This window comes from Centroberyx gerrardi, chromosome 20 (genome assembly GCF_048128805.1).
Source record: "Centroberyx gerrardi isolate f3 chromosome 20, fCenGer3.hap1.cur.20231027, whole genome shotgun sequence".
In the NCBI taxonomy this organism is placed as follows: domain Eukaryota; kingdom Metazoa; phylum Chordata; class Actinopteri; order Beryciformes; family Berycidae; genus Centroberyx; species Centroberyx gerrardi.
In genome coordinates, this window is record NC_136016.1 from 4826478 (window position 1) to 4847500 (window position 21023).

Below are 21023 nucleotides of genomic sequence, written 5' to 3' on the forward strand. Positions count from 1 at the left end.
CAACACTCCTCGGTATAAATTCTCCTTTTAATGATTTCCAGGACGATACAGAATTGAATGGAAATGTCAGTAATGAAAGTGATGGGCATGCATCAAAACAGAACAGAGGAATCAGTAGTGCTAAAACTTTAAGTTTTGATGTCAAAATGCCTCATATCTCATAAGGATAAATAAGGAATATGGGATGGTTATTGTGCAGCAGATAATGGCCTTTCTGGTTCAGAAGTAAAACCTCTGGAAAACAAAACATGAAGCAGATAACAGTACAATAAGCATCAAGTGTATGGCATTGCCTGAATGAGTGGAATGGGATGAATTAATGATAAAAGCAATACATCTCTGTTGTGGTAGATACAGTAAATTCCCTATAAGGTGCATACAGAGGTGGCTTGAATACTACAGCAAACAAACATGAGTCTATGCAGAAAGTAACAAAATGTCATTGAAATAGATTGTAGCATTGCATGGCTGCGGGACAGTCAGTACAGAACAACAGGTCCTGCGTGGGAGTGTAGACAGAAACAAGGACATCTCTACAGATAGTAATACTCTTTTCAATTCTCTTAATGTGTTCAGTCACATTGGAATAATCAACACATTCTCTCAAAAGGTCAACTTGTGAAATGCTTTGAAACAGGCCGCTGCTAACATTTTTAATAGCATTTCCCATTATTGGGGGAAAGGGGAGGTCACCCATTAGCGCACTTACAGTAAGTTCACTTCATAGCACCCTGAGGCGAGCGGTAAAAACCTTCTGAATAACAACTTCACTACACAGCAGTTAGACCTGAAAAACATGTGCTTTCATCGACAATGGTTCTTTAAAGAATGGATTTTTTGACGGAAAACCTCATAAAAGCTCGACTTTGGTAAAAACATTTAAAATCACTTATAGTACATCCGTATGGAATATGCTGCTTGTAATACAATAAACGGTGTATTTTAGATGAATATTTTCCCCCGTGACAATAAGCAGCGAAATATATATAGCAGAGCAATGCTAATATACAGTATAACGATCTCAGTCAATAGGAACTCCATTTGTTAAAAAACATACATATTATAAGTAGTATAAATATAGCCATAACTCAATTTACAGTAGTTTTAGAGATATCTGACTACACCTGAACATGGACATACACAGTGCCAACATACACTTAAGTCTTCTCTATACATTTACAGGTAACGAATAAAATGGACCCTTATTCCCTTTTAGTGGTACTATGCTTCACACACACGCTGACATCTGGAAGCCGGTCTTGCACAGGCGCAACGCAGCTCTCCTCCTGTCTGTTGTCGCTCCAATAACATTCCCAGGTGCGTGTCCTAAGGCGAAGTGCTCGTGTTGAAAAGTCGGGACGATATCTCCAGAGACGTTGTGCAGGAAATCCTCAAGAGCGCCCTCTTTGAAGGTGGGAGGCTCCCTAGTTCTCCCTGAGCCTCTAAACTCCACTGTCTCTCTTTCTTCACCAACATCAAAGTTTCTTGTTTTATCTCCTCTCCGCTGGCTTTCGAGTCTTCTGTCTTTTTTTGGGCTTTTGCTCCCGTTCGGCCCGGACTCGGGGGGGGAAAGTTATTCCAACATGGCGTCCAGCTGGTCGGCCAGGTCGTCGAACATGTTGCCGATGTCGTCCAGGATATTCCCCGCTGCCTTCACTGTGCTGCTGCCGCTAGGGAGGAGAGAGGACAATGTTGTAACCATGGCGATACCTACGGCTGTTTTATGCCTAGCGGTGATGCTGAATACTGCAACCTATGTGTCGATACCCACTGGGAAATTCTCTTAGATGAAACTTAGAATAGAATAGAATAGAATAGAATAGAATAGAATAGAATAGAAGATTCCTTTGGTGAAATTTGGTCATTGCAGCAGTAAATAATACGATACAGCAGAGAAAAATAGAAAATCAATTCAAGCATCAACAACTGTCAATTCCAACATTTTAAAACAATATTAAGTGGAGATGTATGAATGAGGCGACTGACAAAAATGTACAGGATTATGAGGGGTGTGCAAAGTAACATACAGAGTCCAAGAAAAATGAATGAAAATATGCATATGTACGATAAGAAAATATGCTAAAATGAAGATATGCAGCATATACAAATGAGAGGGAATATGAGAATAATATATGAGTCGCCCTCCTCCACAGGAAGCTCAGAGGTCAGGGTCTGGAGCTGGTAGGGATTAAATATGCCGTCCTTACCCGTCAATACTGTTGTCCTGCGCCAGTTTGTTCTCCACCACTTTGAGAGCCGCCTCCAGTGACGTGCTGGTCTCCTCCAGCCTCTTCTGAACCAGCACCTCTGGCATGGGAGAGGCTTGGGCCTTCCCCGCTTTCCCTGCCTGGCCCGGTAGTGCCGGGGCGGGGTAGGACGAGGCCGGCGCTGAGGAGGACGGAGCGGCGAAAGCAACACTTTGGACCACGTTGAGGTTCAGCCCCGAGGAACGAGCTGCGAGGAATGTGAGGAGTGGGAGAGGGAGGGACAAGAGAAAATATCTTTGATTTGCTGTCTTTGCAAAGCTATACAGTGGCTATAAAGTATTAATCCTCCTTAACTATTTGCACATTTTAATGCACTATAATATTAATGTAACTGTGGCCAAATCTGGACACACACTCTTTGATGCGTTTTCCAGTCTTTTAGGATAAATTTCATATTTAGCTTCTCAAAAATGTATGTTTTTACATCAGGTAACTTCAAAAAATGTATGCTAAAAGACGATTTGGCCACTGTTCATTGTGATTCTTTGTCTTAAAACTAAACAAACTACTCTTTTCTATCTAAGTGGAGTGGAAGTTCAAGAAATGTACAAATTCTCATTTGTAAAAGTATTCACCCACTTTAATCACTTGGGCTATATCGTCTCACAGGAAAACCATTTCATAACATTTTCATTCTTCATCTTTAGGTAATAGTGAGACATTTTGAATGTATTTGCTTTTCAAAATTGTTCGAAGTTCACAATTTTTGCTAGGAATTCTTATATCAGGCCCCTTCAATTCATCTTAGGATATAATAGGATTTAATGCTGCAGCACAGTGTGGAATATCTGTTATTTATGGATGGCAAGTGATTCCAGTTTCTGTGGTTTCAAAGAAAAAATAAACTATCATTGTAAATAAAGGCATTTTGAACTAATTTTGTTGCATAAGAAACTCTTTATCTAGATATAGACATGAATTAGATGTTCGGTCGGTGTTACCTGCTGTGGATGCAGAGGCTGTGCTGGGCTGAGGGAGTCTTGATGCAGACATAACAGGTTTCTGTGGACTTGCTGGTTTGGGCATCAATGTCTGCGGGTGCTTAACTGGTTTGGGACTGGGTGCACACACGTGTGTCTGTATGCCGCTGCTCAGTTTCGGCGAGACTGTGTGAATCTGCACACTGGTTAGTTTGGGAATGGCTGTCTGTGCCTGGGCGCTGGGCTGTTTAGGTATTGAGGACAGTGTTTTCGGGGGGGTCGCTGGCTTGCTGGTGAGGGGCGACTTGAGAGGACTGGAAGGTTTGGTGGACACGGGAGGCTTGGGGCCTTTTCCCAGGGAGCCCATTCTCTGGAAAACGTTACCCGGCCTATGAGATTCCTCGTCGCTCAGCGGATCGACGTCGGCGTGCGCGTGGAAACCGTTGCTCCGTGAAGGTGCGCGCGAGAGTGCGCCGTCCCCGTTGGTGGGGGTGGTGACCTCCTCGGGTGTCTGCGCGTCTTTGTCTTTGGGTTTGTGCCGCCTTTTGACCGTGTCCGACTCTTTCAGGTTGAACTCCGGGAGCTCCAGGGTGTTCGGGGCCTGGGGCGGACCTTCCGGAGGATCCGGGGCCTTGAATTCAGCGTCCGCCCGGCTGAGGACTCCAATCCGGGGCCGCTGTTTGATGGTGAGGTTGCCTTCTTCGGCGAAAGGGAGGTTGCCGCTCGAGCGGTTCTTTGGAGATGCAGTGGCGGTTTCTGACACCTGACTACTTCTCCTTCCTCGCTCTTTCTCTTCAACTGCTCCCTCTGTACCTCCACCTCTTTGGAGTCTGTCAAGCCCTACATCTGTTCTCTCATTTCCCACCCTCCTCAGGCCCCCTAGTCCCAGAGCAGGGACAGGTTTGGAGGATTGTGGGATGATGTGAGAAGGAGGCCCATGCGGATGGGGGGAGGAAACAGGGCTGAGAACAGGTGAAGCCGGCGTAAAGGTTGGTGGGACGTCTATCCTCTTGGACGGACTACCGGCGCTCCCCTCCAGCCTGGCCGCAATGCTCTTCACGCTGCCCGCGCTCTCCGTCTCCACCCCTCCCTCCCCCTCTGCGTCGACCGCTTTCTCACCTCCCGATTGGCCGGTCACTGAGCTCATTCTCTTGGGTGGCGGCGGTGGCGGGCCTTTGCGGCGGGAGCGCACGGCGAACGAGTGGCTGCGGTTGATGTGGCGCTGGGCCCCGCCGCCGCCGGCGTGCCCGCGTCCCGGCCGCCGCGACAGGGTGGCGTAGGAGGGCATGGCCACGGAGGAGGCGGAGCCGCTGGGGGCGGTGAGGTCGTCGTCTTCGTCCGGCTCTCCGTCGGAGAGAGCGTAGCGCGTCAGGCTCTGGGTGCGCTTCTTGTGCGCGAATCTCTGGCCGTCGTCGCCGAGGCCCTGTCCCGGCCGCGGGCCCGGGAGGGGTACGGCGCCGGCCAGGGGCTTGGACAGCACTCGTGGAGCCCCGTCGCCGCCTCCTGCCTGGGCGTGGAGGTAGCTGAAGGCCTTCTGGGTGGGGGAAGCCTGTGGCGACGGAGAGGGAGGGGAGGAGAAGGGGTGGTGGTGCGGCTGGTAGAGCCGGCTGGGGGACTGGCAGGGTTTAGACTTGGAGGGGACGCCCGGGTAGGCGAAGCGGGGCATCTTGCTGGGGGTTAGAGGAGGGGTGAGGGGGATGAAGGCGAGTTTGTTGGGGGTGACGGACCGACTGGCGCTCTGGTGCTCCCACATGTCGGTGGGTCTCTGTCTGCTCCTCCCTCCAGGACTGCCTCCCCCGCGCTTCGCCTCTCCCCCCGCCCCTCCGTTCCCCAAGCTCTCCTCTGACCGACTGGACGTCCTAGCGATCGCCAGCATGGCTTGGTGATCCTGGGGATATCCTGGGTGAGAATTTCCGGAATTACCGGAATTACCCGAGCCCCGGGAGCGCATGCCGATGCTCTCCTGACTGACCGACATGGCGGACATGGCCGCCGCCGAGCCCGCGCTTCTGATGGCGAACACCTCCCCGACTCCTCCCCCTGCCCGGCCCATCATGGCGCTCTGCAGCTCGGCGCTCAACTCGCTGTCCTGGAAGGAGAGCAGCGCCCTGGGGGTGCGAGGGGAGGGGCAGCAGTCATCGGACAAAGCGTCGGAGCGGGCGTGACTGTGCGTCGGCGTGTGTTCGATCGCCACCAGCTCCAGGGCGGGGGGGGGTTTCCGTCGCAGAGTCCCGCCTCCGGTCCTGTCGGCATGGTTACGAGAGCGCTGCAGGTCACAGAGTCGCTTCACTGCTAGCATAAGCTTCTTCTGATGGCCTGAACAGACAGAAATATCAATCAGTACCATCTATGCGATAAAGGAACTTCATAGTTACAGTAAACACAGCTATAAAAGGTATTCACCCCTAATGAGACATTTTGAATATATATCATTTGCATTTTCCCTGGTCCTTACAATACATCTTAATGGGATTTTAGGGTTAAAGGTGTTTTCTGCTTGAGAATACCTGAATACCAATGTGGCAAACCTCTGTCATTTATGGAATTTGAGTTTATGGGGTTTCAAAGAAAAAAATAAACTAATCCCATCATTACTATATATATATATAAAAAAAAAACAGAAGGTGCACTAGTGGACATTTTATAGCCACTGTAGAATTATCACCGTACTTCAATAGTCTGTTTGTCTGTGACAGTCTAATCCCTCACCCAGTTTGGTGATGCCTATCTCCTGCAGGTCCTCCCAGGTGATGTCTTTGACGATAGTGATGGAGTCGTAGCCGTTCTCGCACAGTCTCTTCTGGTACTGAGGCAGCCCAATCACGCTCAACCACTCCCCCAGGTCCGGCTGAGCGGCGAGAAAAAGAGATGGACAGAGACAGAGGGGCGACAGGGCAGATGAGCTTTGTTGTCTGAAATCAATAAAAGGCCACAGCCGTCCTAGATGATGTGCTTGGTTGGTTTATGTATTCTTTGGATGGAATGAAAACCTCTTGTGTCATTATGGCACGTGGTTGGAGATCACGGATTTAAAGTATTATGGCAAAACTATGAGAAATAGTTGAACCAGCAGTGTCACTTTATGGATTTTCCAATGTGTGAGTGGGAGATCAGAGGTGTTTCTTACAGGAATATAATCAGGCAGCCACTCTGGGATGCTCAGGTTGCCAATCTCAATTGAGATCTTCTTGCGGTGGCCTGGCTTGGTCACTCCGATGGCGGTCAGGTCCTGAAGAACAACCACATGTTTAGTCAGCCATTTAATATGATATAACATGCTACTTGATCACACCCCCTGTTTTTCGATACTGCAACCAATAACCGTGTCTAATCAGTTTCATATCTATATTTGAGTGACAGGATCCTTGTGCAGAACTCTGCACCCACTTTGCATTACAGATGAAGTGTGATCCCTGCATTGCAGTACCATGAGTGCAGTGGCCCTAGTGGGAATCAAACCCTTACCTCTGGTTTTGTTAGTGCCTTGCTCTACCCATTAGGCAAAACAGGACTATACTGCATAGTATAAATAGTAGTATAAATAGTATAAATAAATACATCACAGAATGCAAGAAGCTGAAAAGAAATGCTACATTTTCAAGGTATATTCTAATTAGTCAATCCATTGGGGCAGGTTTGCAAGCAAATGGAAAACAGGCAACAAAGTAGACTGATATTTAAAGATATTATATGTAGCATTTTTTTACACACACCTCAGGGGTCATCCTGCTGATGGTGGGTACGTCATATCCTGCGTTGATGAAGTTGGATGTGTACTGCTCCAGCTGGAACTCACACAACCACTGGTAGATGGCCTCAGAGTCCTAACAGCAGAGAAAAGCTTAGAGGCTTATCTCTCTCTCGCTCTCTCTCTCTCTCTCTCACACACACACACACACACACACACACACCTACTGCTCCTACTACCGAACTCACCTTGCCCTCCAGAAGCTGCTCTGGCCTGACGAAGCCTTTCTGAGGAGTGCCGTTGACCTGCCGACGGGGACCACCTACAAAACACACATTATCAATCCTAAAAGAACGACAACCTTCGCCCTACTTCATTGTGAGTGACTGCAGGGTCACAAAGCCTGAGGGGAAAAAAGAAAACAAGTTACCAAGAAAACCCCAAGTTACACCCAGACAAACAGAGCGAATACTCAGCAGTAACCACTTTCTGGTATGTAAATCAAAGCTGTACACAGCAAATGTCCAGTCTTACACTTTCAAACACTTTTACAGACTTGATCCTCTGTGTTTTAGAAATATTGAATGAAGTCCAAGTAAGGAATTTCCCCCCCTGAAATGGATATATAGCTTTTTGGAAAGGAACGCTCCAAAAACTCATTTAAGTTGGCAATAATTTTAATATTGTTTGCATTCAATGTTGCATTACTGACTAATAGTATCTTACTCCCACATTACTGATTTAAAGTCCATGCGCGCTGGATATATTTAAGCAGAGGTAAACACCTTTTCTCACTGAGCATGTCTTTTTTTTTGGATAAATCTTAAACTCTACCTTGAAGTCTTGTATGAATCATTTTCATGAGTGTGAACATTCACTGCAAAAATGTCCCAGTCATCTAGTCTCATATTCAGACTTTGAATCTTCAACAAGTGAAGAATTCTGCCAATGAGTTGAGATAATTCCACTTGTTTCCAATGCAGTTCCAATTGTTTTCTACAATAAATATCTTGAAACAAGGCAGAATAAGGCAGATCGCTCCACTAGAATCAAGAAAATAACTCTTGAAACAAGATGTTTTGCAATTGAAACAAGTGAAATGATCTCACCCCATTTGCACCTTTCTCTCACTTTCTCACTGGAGAAAATGTTAAGACTGAACACTAAATTGAATGACTTGTTAAGGAAGGATATTTGTTGTAGTAGTGCAGTAAACTCCAGTTATTGTCTATTGATTTTCTCTATGCAGCTGTCTGGGTGAGTGGTGTGTTGAGTCTCTCCAGGTGAGTGGAGGTGTGTTATCTAGCTGATCTGAAAGCCCAGTGAACACACTCATGACTCAACACACACACACACACACACACACACTCATGACATATTACACAGATCACTGAAGAATGCACCTTTCTTCCCGTTTTCTCCATCTCTGTCTTTCGCCCAAGGCGAGGGTTTTGAACGCTCCCTCTTTCTTTTTCTCTAACCTTCTGCTCTTTTAGTTTTCTCTCTCCCTTCTGACACGCTCGCTCTACCCTTCATTTATACTTTACTATAATCCTTATTTATATAGCACTTTTCAAAACACAGTGACAAAGTGCCTTACAAAGGAGAAAAAACATAAAAACATAAAGGAGAATATGTCATTACATAAAAGCAAGTATATAAAAGAGAGTTTTAAGAAGTGATTCATATGATTTCTCTCAGTAGGGCGCTGTGTTTTCCTCCCTTATTTCTAATTATTTTTTTGTTTCTGTCTATTTCTACCTCTCTCCTTTGTTGTTAAGGTCAGGGGCCCCAGTCTCCCAAGGGAGCAAAATAGCACCTAGTGAAGAGTTATTTGGCCTCGGGGCGAGAGAGAGAGAGAGAGAGAGAGAGAGAGAGAGAGAGAGAGAGAGAGAGAGAGAGAGAGAGAGAGAGAGAGACTTCATCAACCCCAGCGTCCAAAAACAAAACACTCTGCTATTTACAAGGCTGAAGACAGAGAGAAAAATAACACATAGCTACACTGTACACTCAAAAAAATGACACTTAATTCATGTCAATATAACATTAAAAGACAGTTTCCCTTGTTTCAAGCAAATGTCTTGAAAAAAGCTAAATTATCTGCCATTGCATTAAGATGATTTGACCAATTTTTTCAACCGCTTTGACCCTAATTGCACTCCAACTGAAAAGAGACTGCTGGTTTCTTTTTATTCTTTTTTTTGTATTGTATTTTTTCTTTTCACAGGAGCCATGCTGATGCTTTTCGGCCTGATTTTTAGCGGCATTCCTCAGAGAATCCTGAAATAATGGTGATAAGTCTGGATTCTAAATTAAATCCCTTGCCGAGCTTTTTGCAGTGTACAGAAAACAGTATAAATATCAGCGGAAAACACAGAAACAAATGGGGATAACGTGAATGTTTTGTCTTTGAAAATGCAATAATCAAGCTCTCATCTTTCAATGGTACAAGATGAAATCCCTTCAGAAACCACTTTCTCTGCCTTCCTACTGTCTCAATAAATGAAAACAACAAACACTAAAGGTGAGCCGACTGCCCACGCAACATTTAACATTTGTTTCCAGCGACAGAAATGATGAATTCTATGACCGAGGAATAAATGTCAACCCCTGCAGCTGTGACAAAACGATAAAACACCCTGTCAGATCAATTCACCATTTCTTACCCTTCAGGAGGAATGAGAGTGGCAGAGCTCCTGTCGTTTTGCACTTCATCCTTCCTTTCTGTCTTTCTCTCATTCACTGTAGTGCAGACCTCTCTTTGAGTTTAAACAGTCAGCAAATCCCGTCTCTGTCCTCCTTTTTCCACTTCGCTGTATTCTGCCTTCTCCCTCTTTCTCCTTCATTTAACAAAGATATTTTTCTTTTTTTTTGCTTGTGCCGCTTATTTTCCTGTCTCCTCCCCTGGACCCCTCCCTCCGCCTCCCTACTTCTTCTAGTGTTTTTCTTCTCCTTCACTTGATCCCTCCTTCCCATTCGCCCGGAGGTCAGTAGAGATTCTCGGCTCCATCTAGCATGTCGCTCCTTGAACAGCTGAGAGCTCTTTGCAAAGTCCTTACTCAGCAGAAATGCCTGCAACATGGCTGTTTTTTCTAAAATTCTCATACCTGACGCTTAGATCTGACAGCACACACACACACAAAAAGACACTTCTTTCACAGATGCGATTGGTTGGCCTTTGTAAGAGCTGCTGCTTTTATGGGTTGTGGTTTTGGGAGAAGCTGCTGGTTTTATTGGTTTCGGTGGTGAGGTGAGGTAAGCCGATTCTCTCTCCTGCCGTCTCATTTCCTTTCAGTCCCACAGTAATAACAGACCAGACTGCAGGACAGGTGGAGTCCTATTAGATTTCTCTGCAGCGACACACTTTTAGTCCAAAACAGAAGACTGTGCAAGGTTGAGTGATGTTAAAAATGTGTCTATGATCATAATTCTCTCTTTATGATATACTCTCAAGGGTTATCTTGTGTGATATACTGGTAAATAAAAGGTGGATAAACTGTAACCTCCAGTTGATGATCATCATCACTTTTTTCCCCTTACAAGACCTTATCATATACCTTACATCAACTTGATAGTACTTACTATGATGTTAACTATGAATTTTAGTCATAAAAGTTGATGTTAGCCTTAAAAAAGTGGGTAAACTGAGTTCAGTTGGTTATCTTGCATTGCTAGGGTTTCAACAAAGAGCAGCACATATCAATCCTTCAGAAGAAAAGTGAGAGGAGCTGGAACAGAGACAGAGAGAGGGATTCATAAAAGAGAGGAACAATAAGGGAGAGGTTTCATTTGTTGACTAACCTGTGGATCCGTCAGCCTGTTTGCTGTGGTCTGTGCCTGCAATGTGGAGATGGTCTGCTGACTCACCAGCAGAGGGAACCAGCTACATGCACAAAAACACAGAAGAAGAAACGGCACAGTAAATAGCGCTGCTGAATCACAGGAACAAAGTGACACACTTTAAATGGACTACTAACAAGTTTTGTAGATCATATGATTCTTTAATGAGGCTTACAACACAGATAATATCCATCTTAACAAGTCAGTTAATCTAGTATTGACTCTTAAAATCTTATTTTTCTTAAAGCAAGGGAAATGTATGCCAATGAGGTGGGATAATTTCACTTGCTTTCAATGTGAATCAACTTGTTTTGAGAATTCTCTTGAACCAAATGTCATTTTCTTGATACTACATTTTAAGACTTGATATGAAACTAGATGACTTGTATTGATGAGCATCTTTTTATAGTGTAATAAGGGTTCAAAGATCCTATACACAGGGTGTACTGCAGGGTGCAACAGTGAATTAGTTGCACCCTATTAGCAATAGATTTCCGTGGTCTCATTCAGCAGATCTGACCTTGCCAGTGTCGGTGTTGTGGCGGGTTTGAATCCCGTTCTGTTTGTGGCCGCTCTCCGAGCTCTGGCCACTACCGGCGCTGCGACTGCTGCCCACACTGCCGGCACTACCGACGCTGTTTCTGTCACCTGAGAGAGAAAGACAGAGAAAAAGAGAGAAAAAGAGTGAGAGAGAGAGAGAGAGACAGAGAGAGAGAGAGAGAGAGAGAGAGAGAGAGAGAGAAAACAGCAAATAGAGGTGAGATTTGGTCATCTGAGTTTTGGGTATTGGGGAAATGAGATTCTGAAGTGTCATCGGTAACCAATTTGCACTGCAAAAAATGTCCATCTTAACAGGTCATTTAGTCTCCTATTCAGTCTTAAATCTTTAAGACTTTAAGACTCAATACTAGATTAAATGACTTTTTTATATTTTTGCTTTACAGGCTTTCAGGGTGGAGGCAGGTAGACCGGCAAGCTGCAGAAAACCTGGAGATATCACTAGGTCAGGAGTAACACAGGAAAAAAAAAAAAAAGGGTTTAAGGGAGTGGTGCACACTTACCATCATGTTTTGCTGAGAGGCAATAATGGTTACTGGATCATTAGCCTTTTAGGTGAATGGGGGTGGGGGGGTTGAGTTGGGATTTACAGGGCGGCAGCGTAGGCAAGGTCAACACTTTGGGATATAGAGGGATAAAGACGGGGAATAAGCTTCCTACACAGTTGGTGGGCAGATTTGGGGAGGGGAGGGGGGGTATAAAGACGACCCATTGTATTTGGGTGGCTGGGTTCAGATGCTCAAGGTAAGTCAAGTTAAAGTGGTAATCCTCGAGTTCCTCATTTTAAAAATTAGAGAACTAGAAACACACACACACGGGGTGAGGAGCTGATCTACGGGGTTCACACAGGGTGGGAGGTGGGGTGAGGGGACAGGTGCTAGGGGCCACACACTCTTACCAGTGGGAGAGCTCCTGAGGACCCAAATGTCCTGAGTGGGGCTAGCAGGACTAGCTGGGGCTGAGAGCTGACTGCCAGGTGGAGCACCTAACAAACACACACACACTTTAGCCAGAGAGAGCACCTAGCGCGCACGCTTACACTCACACACCGTTGACCTATCAAGCTGACATTTAGCGCTGCCGCGGGTACCGGAGGGCAGCATGGAGCCCAGAGGGGAGACTGGGATCGGGGTGCTTGGTCGGGAGGGACGGGGTGAACCAAGTCCTCAGAAGAAGGAAACTTGACTTGGGAGGAACTGAATATCTCACAGATGGTAAAAAGAAACAGAGATCGAAAGGGAGGGTAGAAGACTCTTTGGCTGTCCAAAATGTGCGTGTGTGTGTGTGTGTGTATACCTGCGTGTTCATAGCCAAGAGTGTAAGAGTCGTCGGTCTGAGGGGCGGGGCCGAGGCTTGAGGGAGGAGCTCTGGACAGGAGGTGTTGTCGTTGGCATGGTAACGAGGCTTGGCGGGAGAGCGTGCCCCCTAGGGTCAGGGAAACAGGTTGAGGGGGTGAGGCGGACATGCATGAGTGAGGGAGTGTGGTTGGCGTACATGCGGGTGTGTGTGTGTGCGCGTTTGCATGCGTGTGTGCTTGTGTGAACGCACGCCGACGTGCGCGCGGGCGTGGGAATCAACCGAAAACACACTTTGAAATGAAATCTAGCGAGTACATTATGAACTTCATCATCCGGTTCCATTCATTGACAGATTTAACAACAAGCTAAAAGAGGGCAAATGCAGTCTAAATCCCCTCTGGTGTTACATAAGGGGCTGCTGAATGGGAGTGTAAGATCACCAGCACTGCTGAGAGGGCTTACTTTCCTTTTGTGCGTGTCGGGTCCACGGTTGCTGACACCGTTGACATTATCATTGAGCGCAGACACACACACACGCGCGCACACACACACTCTGCTGAGTTTGCCTCTTGAGCAAAGGACCTGTCAACGACTCCGGGCTTTAAATCGAACTCTCTTTCTCTTGTCTCTTTTCCCTCAAGCACGAGCAAACCCAGACACACACACACACACACACATACATTCATACACATACTCAGCACACAATATCCCAACGTAGACTGTAAGGACTTTAGCACTGAGCTGACACTTCCCAATCTGGCCATAGTAATCCTATTAATGTGTGTGTGTGTGTGTCTGTGTGTGTGTGAGTGTGTAGCCCAGCTTGTTGAGGGCCTGGAAATGAAAATGTGCAGACAGTGTTTTAGAGTGTGCTGTGTGCATCTAGATCTGTTTGTTGCTTAGCCAAGACTCTCGCTGTGCTTGCCCTACTGTTTGAATGTCAATGAGTAATTACAGCTGCAAAAGAAGCGGAGGATTCATATTCCTTTTGTTCGCTGGGATTAAATTAGAAGGTTTGCAAGCGTGCCGACATGACAGAGAACTCGCTTGTGTCAACAGTGCTTTTCACACCGCATGCACTTAGCCCAGGAATATCCACCAGCCCCTAGGCCAAGATATCCCCTTTAACACTGCTGGAGGTCAGCTCAGGCCTAAGTTCTATTATTAAATGTGCAGAGTCTGTGTAGCCCTGGGCTGCAGTCTGGGGAGCCCCTTTACAAATCTTGCTCAGGCATTATAAGACATCATAAGTGCATTACAAGCACATTGTGTTTGAATGATATACCTATTATAATCAGAGTATGATATAGTAAACACTTGATTTTGTCTTTTGATTGTGTTTTTATTATATTTTGTGATGTATATCAAGTCTTTTGTCTTCCATCAAGAACCACAATAGAATTGAGTGTTTTAAGTGACACTTTCTTGTTCTATCCTCTGGAGTCTGGGGTTTAAATCATATATTTTTCTATTTCCTAAATCAATCAAATGCACAAAAATGCAGGGAGTTGAATACTTTATGGGGAAATTGTATAGTTGATGGTATGATATGAAACTGAATGTAATTTTGGTAATGATGCTTGTCTGACGATTACATTGTAAGAAAAGTTTATCTATGTTTCAAATGGGCTTATAATCTCCTTGTAATGCATTACAACGCACTTCAAATTAAGTGTGAGATTGCCCCAAAGCTAAGAGCTCAGTAAGTTTATGGTTAAAAAGGCTGTAGAGTACAGTCACCCCCGAGGTAACTGGAATGTGATATGATTAAATATGTATATATGCGTACTATACACATGTCTAGAAGCGTCTTTGAGTGCATGCATGTGTCATGTGCGAGCTTCTTATGTTTCTACCTGCTCTCCTACTGAGGACCTCCACTACTGACGGGGGGAAGAAGCCCACCCGGTCCGTCCCCCGCTGGGTGTCGTGGATGTGACCCTTCCAACGGCCGTCCGAGTGCTGCTCCAGGACCTGAAACCAAGCAATCATGTTGTCGTAACCAGTCTCAGTGAATGTATCTTATTTTAGTCTCAGTGAGTCTTCAGATTTTGCCCTCTGAAGAACTTTTGAGGGTGGAAGTTTGACACAGAAGAAGAAGAAGAAGGAGAAGAAGAAGGAGGAGGAGGAGGAGGAGGAGGAGGAGGAGGAGGAGAAGAAGAAGAAGAAGGATGAGGAGGAGGAAGAGGAGGAGGAGGAGAAGAAGAAGAAGATGAAGAATGGGAAGGGGAAGAGGAAGAGGTAGAAGATAAAGAATAAGAAGAAGAAGAAGAAGAAGGAGGAGGAGAAGAAGAAGAAGGATGAGGAAGAGGAGGAGGAGGAGAAGAAGAGGAAGAACAGGAAGGGAAGAGGAAGAGGTAGAAGATAAAGAAGAAGAAGAAGAAGAAGAAGAAGAAGAAGAAGGATGAGGAGGAGAAAGAGGAGGAGGAGGAGAAGAAGAGGAAGAACAGGAAGGGGAAGAGGAAGAGGTAGAAGATAAAGAAGAAGAAGAAGAAGAAGAAGAAGAAGAAGAAGAAGAATGTATTTTTTGGATTTATTATTATCATTATTATTATTATTATTATTATTATTATTATTTTTGTAAAATCATTTTTTCAACAAATTTGCAAAATGTTGTTAAATTAAATATTTTTTAGTACACATTAGTAATAATACAGTAACATTGCAAACACAATTTTGGATTCATGATCATTTTAAGGGGAAAAAAAATACGCTTTTCTAAACAAAGTTGCAAAGTGCAGTTAAATGAAAGGAACAAAAACAATCACTAAAGTAACTTAATGCTGATGGGAGGACTTTGACGACTGGATCCATTAAATCGCAGCTTAGACTACAGCAAAAAAAAATGGGCCCGGTGTGTATCAAGTTATATCTCCTTGGCCCACATCTCGCCAGAAATACTGTATGAATAAGTCAATCTAATTGAGTTGGAGCGTTGCCTTGCAAACATTTTCCCTTGTCAACTGTATGTCAACTCTAAGTATGCGTGTCAGCTCTGTGCGACTCCTCGAGGCAGGCTTTAAAGACCACAATGAGAGAGCCAATGAGCTGAAAATACACCGTCTATTCAGCGTGAGTGTTAACAAAATGCCCGGAGAGGACGACAACAAACACCTCCGGCTTCAGACGGGACACGACACAACAATGTACGGGTTCAGACAGGAGTCTGGGATGTCAGAATGACTTGTGTAGAGATATTAAAAACACACACAGTCAGAAATGAACATATAAACACACAGAGAAATGAGTGTGTGTGAGAGGGAACGAGCAAACAAGTCAGTAATGAGAGAGTTGACGGGAGCAAGTTTGTGCCTGTTTCTCCGCTGTGGTCGTCCCTTTCAGGGTACACCAAATTACCCTGCAACATCCCACACAAATCCACCAGTCACTTCAGCACGCCGCTCTTCACATAATCCCTACAGAGCCTGTGTTTCCCCTGCTGATGAATAGGCGGAGTGAAGTGGCTGCCAACAGGTATAAAAGAGAATTTCGTCTGAATTGATTTGAGCTGCCGGGAAAAGATTCGGGGGGGAAGTCGCTGGATATCGCCAACAAACATCACAGTTACCTCACGGTCTGATCATTTAGGAAAAACAAGTATTCGCTTGGGAAAGGTGCAACGAGTTACTGTTCAAATCCCTCACAGCATAACAAACCTTTTCTAATCCCAGCTCTAATTCACATAGACCTAGGCCTTAAAGGAACACACCAAGTTTTTGGTAGACTGTGATGAGAACATAGATTCCAAATTTTTCTTCCCTGGTAGATCATTCAGTCTGGTGCTCCACGCTAACTCTGTAGCACAGCCCACACTATGATAGTAGGTGACCAGCATCATCTCAAAAGTGAGAAAATGAGAACTTGTAGCAGCTCTAATGCTAAATAGTAAGTAATCTTAAATGATATGCGGGTAAGTCTGGCAGTTTTGTGTAGAAGACTGGCAATATTTACATGAAATATGATATAAAAATAACATACAGTTTTGAACTAGCAGGGACTACTTTCCCTCTTTCCATAGGAAGTGAAGGTGGGAGACTGCTATATTGACTTCATGATATTTGATTTTTAAAATTGATGAATCTATAGACCATATAATAAAAAAACAATGAAGAGTTTTTATTACTAAAAGATCAGTCCTCTTACTTTGGATAATGCTAGTCACCTACAATCACTCAACATAGTGTGTACAGTATGTTAAACTAATGATCTACCAGGGACACATGGATGATTTTGGTGTCTATGTTCTCATCACTTAACAGGTAAGTTGACCAATGGACCAATCTCCCAAAAACTCGGTGTATTCCTTTAAAGCAGCATATACAAATAAGCCACTGTACTGCAACATTAAAAACACTACCAAACAAGTGCAAACAGATAAAGAAAAAGAAAGCTGAAGTTCAGTGGGTCTTAGTGGAGGGCGGGGAGCCACTGTTGAGAATTTAGCCTGAAGACATAAAACATGAGCGTGGCAGAGTCGCCGAGCTTGATGGAGCGCAACAGCTTAACCAAAAACAAAAGTACTGGAGAATGAGGACATGACTCACAACACAGGCATTAGAGGCATGTTTTTTCATTCTAAAACACACAGACACACATATACAAAAAACATGTACCATAATGAGGTCTCCAGCCCGGAGGTTGAGGGCGGTGGGGTCGTGGAGGTTCCAGTAGTCCTTCACCGCCCGGACCTGGAGAGAACTTGACGCTTCTACACAGAAAGAGAAAGAGAAGAAAGATAAATGATGTAATCCAGGTTACTGGGAGGCATAAATAACTCGTTTCAAGCCCAGAACTTTATGCTTATTAGTATTTCAAGAGCTACTGACCTCTCAGCAGTTGTTTGATTTCTTTGCTGGCGGTGGAGGTGGTGAACTGGTTGACGATGTCCAGAGCCGTCTGGTTGTACGTGTTGCGCATGTTCACATTGATGCCCGCCTGGAGAGACACATACACATACACACACACATAGCAGAATTGGTGAGATGCACTTTTAAAATAACAACCTCCCTCTTCTGCAGCTCCGCAGCAACGCCTTGTTCTTATATTAAAGAATAACACTGAGCAACTGAGAGCCTCCATCTGTTAAAAAAGTTATGTTTTGCTGTTATCCTCAAGGCCGAGATGTGAAAAAGATTCAAACTAGACTTCAACTTTACACTTTAAAATTAATATTCAAAACACTTACAGTCTAGGTTTAGATCTATATATATTGGGCCAATATTATTTGGTTGCAAATAAATCTGTCCACCTCAGATATGATGGACATTCCTCCCTGACCACAGCTAGTGAACACGTTTTTATTATTTACTACTATTAGTTTTATATTAGATGACCGGAGAAATCATTCTTGTATGGTGTGGAGGATTTTACTCAATAGCTTCAGGGTGTAAGTGTGTAAAACCTGCGATGAAACCTGCCTCACCCTGCCTTAAGGAGCTGCTAACCCTAAAAGAATTTCATGAATATGGCTTTCAATGGAGAGTTTTACTGTCCCATGATGGTCTAAATGCTGATTCAGAAGCTTTTCCATCATCAAGAGTAAAATTTGGAGAAGCTTTTAGCATGAAAATGGTCAAATTTGAAGATATTGTGAATATCGCTATCTGCACCTTCAATACAAAAATATAGGCATCAGCCTTCAGAAGCCCATATTGGTCTGACCCTACTTCTGTTTATGTCCAAGCAGTCTTTGCTCACATCAAGCAGCAGCCGCACTACTTCAGTCTTGCCGTAGAGGGCAGCCTCGTGCAGCGAGGTCCCGGCCTTGGTGGCTCTGTTGATGTCAATACCAGCTTTGAGCAGCAACCTGGGAAATCAAATCACAAAAACATTCATATGCGGCTGCAGGCGACACTCAGAAACAGATCCATCCGTTCGACTGTTACTGGCATCTGCAACATCTCATTAAGTCCTATGCCCCCCCACCCATCCACACACACACACACACACTGACAAATATCTCTCTCTAGCTCTGTGAGAGGTCCAGATGTAGGAATGCTGATGGCATCGTATCCAGACAGCGGTGCAGGAGGGGGTCCCGGGCTCGCTATTAGAAGGTTGAGTCGAGTTTTGAGGAAGTAAATAACACTGGGCCACTGCTCTAGAAAATTAGCTGGATTGCGTTTTGTGAATGTTCAGCCGGGCCAAACACATTCTGGCCCCCGGTGTGTCCCATGGATGCTAGACTTCCACATACTAGGCTAAGGTAGCTTGATTGTTTTATCCCTAGCTACAGTATGTTTCCATCCAATTGCAAAGATTTTTTTAAGCAAATGAAATGAAACCTCACAAAAACTAAAATATAAATAAAAGTATGTTTCCATCAAGTGGGTTAAAGTGAAAAAATAGGCTTCCAGAAAGTAGAACTACATCAAAAATGAAAACACATCCAGCAGAAAAACTGGAAAGAGTCTTGATTAGACGTGATTAATATCAGGCAAGTTGGTTTATTTCTCCTGTGTCAGCTAATGTTGGCTATATTTCATGCTGTCTGAAGACAAAAACAAAGAAATGCACATCTAAGGGCCATACAACCACAACAAGGACTTAAACATGGGAGGTAGTGGTGGACAGATATTTTAGAGGCAACATTTCAGAAAGTCCAAAGCCACTTTATGAATGAGAACAAACTGTTGGGTTAGATAATGTCATTATTTATTTGACAAATTCTTTTCCATCACAAAAAACATTCCTGCTTTTGTGCAATATCGAAAAAGTTTATCGAAACCTGACATTTCCATTCGGCTTCTCAAATACGATGCATCATAATTTGCATAAGAATACTTGGATGGAAACCCAGCTACTGTTGTCTCGACCTTATTGGATGTATAGAGCTTGATGAGATGCTGCGAGTCACTGTGTTTCTGCGGGAAACTCCAGGCTGGCAGGGCTTGTGAAATGTGAATGTTGCTGACAAACACTCTTGACTCGATGTGATAACACCAAGAGGGACACAACGGGGGGGGGGGGGGGTTCGGAAGGACGGGAGAAACATTCAGACAGACGATTGGGAGAGGAGCCTGAAGCGCACCTATTGTACACCGGCAGATTCTTCCTTCGCTCAGCAGCAACACAGAGCTTTAATCGCGTTGGGCTCAAACCGTGAGAGAGGCTGAACGTCTGGAAACTGTCTCCGAGCTTAGACTCTTCCTCTCTGTCCTGCTGATAAGCAGCTGGTTCGCTCTCAACGCGCCGTCTCTGATGCATACGCAGAAGAACTGCTGTACATGCGGTACATGGGAGTATGGGACGTATTAGGGCAGTGGTTCTCAATGTGAGGTCCAGGGATCTTCAGGGGTCGGTGAGGGGGTTCCAGGTGGTCCGCAGCAAAATGCGTAATAGCTCAGTAGAAATGATCCCAATTAGAGAATGCATTAGAGAATGATTATTATAGTCGTAGGTTTCACTCTCACCTCTATTATCTCTCCAAGTACAGTGGAGACAGTGATGTGTTAGTTAGTGGAGATGTAAATCCCTTAGTTGGAGATCCCAGCCAAATTCTGCTGAATAAACACTGAATAAACGCTTGTGCTAATGCAGTGCAGTTTTTTGTTCTGTTTGTGTAGTAGCCTCGCCTTCTCTCCCCCATGGCTACTATTCCACATTCCAGGTCAGGAGAATGGGAGTGAAGGATGGAGAGGGTTTTTGCGTGGGGAATCTTATGACTTAGGGAGGATGGGAATCATTAACAAGCAGGGTGGAGCTGCTTGGCTGCGTACATACATACTTACACAGACTTGCTGACATAAAAACACATACTTACACACTACAGGGTATCTGAAAAGTCTGGAGTCATAGGGATAGATAACACTATATAGTTTTTCTTGGTAGAGGTGGAGATTGAGCCGTGACATTAAGTCGGTTTTGCTTTCTGGGGCTACCTAAAGGGAAACGTTATTCTGTAAAAATTCAAAACCAGCAGCATCTGCAGAAGCGAATTACTGACGCCTGAGCAGCTGTCGATGTGGATATGTTTTGTCTGAAAGAAAAATGGTATTCTGTTTGTATTGTAGCAGTACTGTAGTAATAGTGTAGTAGTAGTAGCAGCAGTGGCAGCATTAGCAGTAGTAGCAGTACGAGTAGTAGTGTAGCAGTAGTAGTGTAGTAGTGCTGTAATAGTAGTAGCAGTAATAGCAGCAGTAGTTGTAGTAGCAGTAGTAGTAGCAGTGATGGTAGTAGTAGTAGTACAGTAGTATAATAGCAGTAGTAGCAGTAGTAGTAGTAGTAGTAGTAGTAGTAGTAGTAGTAGTAGTAGTAGCAGTAGTAGTACCAGTAGTAGTAGTAGTAGTAGTTGTGGCAGTAGTAGTGCAGTAGTATAATAGTAGTAGTAGTAGTAGTAGTAGTAGTAGTAGTAGTAGCAGTAGTAGTACCAGTAGTAGTAGTAGTAGTAGTAGTCGTAGTAGCAGTAGTAGTACCAGTAGTAGTAGTAGTAGTAGTAGTTGTGGCAGTAGTA

At 44.6% G+C, this 21023-nt stretch overlaps 1 protein-coding gene across 1 annotated transcript in view; it reads right to left on the minus strand.

Annotated features, from left to right (window-relative positions):
• Positions 1-13: 13 nt before the first annotated feature.
• Positions 14-21023, minus strand: part of caskin2a (CASK interacting protein 2a) — a 47672-nt gene continuing 26662 nt past the window's right edge. Inside the window, exons 7-20 of the mRNA XM_071922902.2 lie at positions 18269-18377; positions 17398-17506; positions 17185-17279; positions 14428-14545; positions 12570-12698; positions 11236-11363; positions 10677-10758; positions 7124-7197; positions 6901-7011; positions 6315-6416; positions 5897-6035; positions 3209-5503; positions 2208-2454; positions 14-1670 (exon numbers count right to left, since the gene is read on the minus strand). Of these exons, the coding sequence (XP_071779003.2) occupies positions 1574-1670; positions 2208-2454; positions 3209-5503; positions 5897-6035; positions 6315-6416; positions 6901-7011; positions 7124-7197; positions 10677-10758; positions 11236-11363; positions 12570-12698; positions 14428-14545; positions 17185-17279; positions 17398-17506; positions 18269-18377 (3835 nt within the window). The 3' untranslated portion in view covers positions 14-1573. The remainder of the gene's footprint in view (positions 1671-2207; positions 2455-3208; positions 5504-5896; positions 6036-6314; positions 6417-6900; positions 7012-7123; positions 7198-10676; positions 10759-11235; positions 11364-12569; positions 12699-14427; positions 14546-17184; positions 17280-17397; positions 17507-18268; positions 18378-21023) is intronic.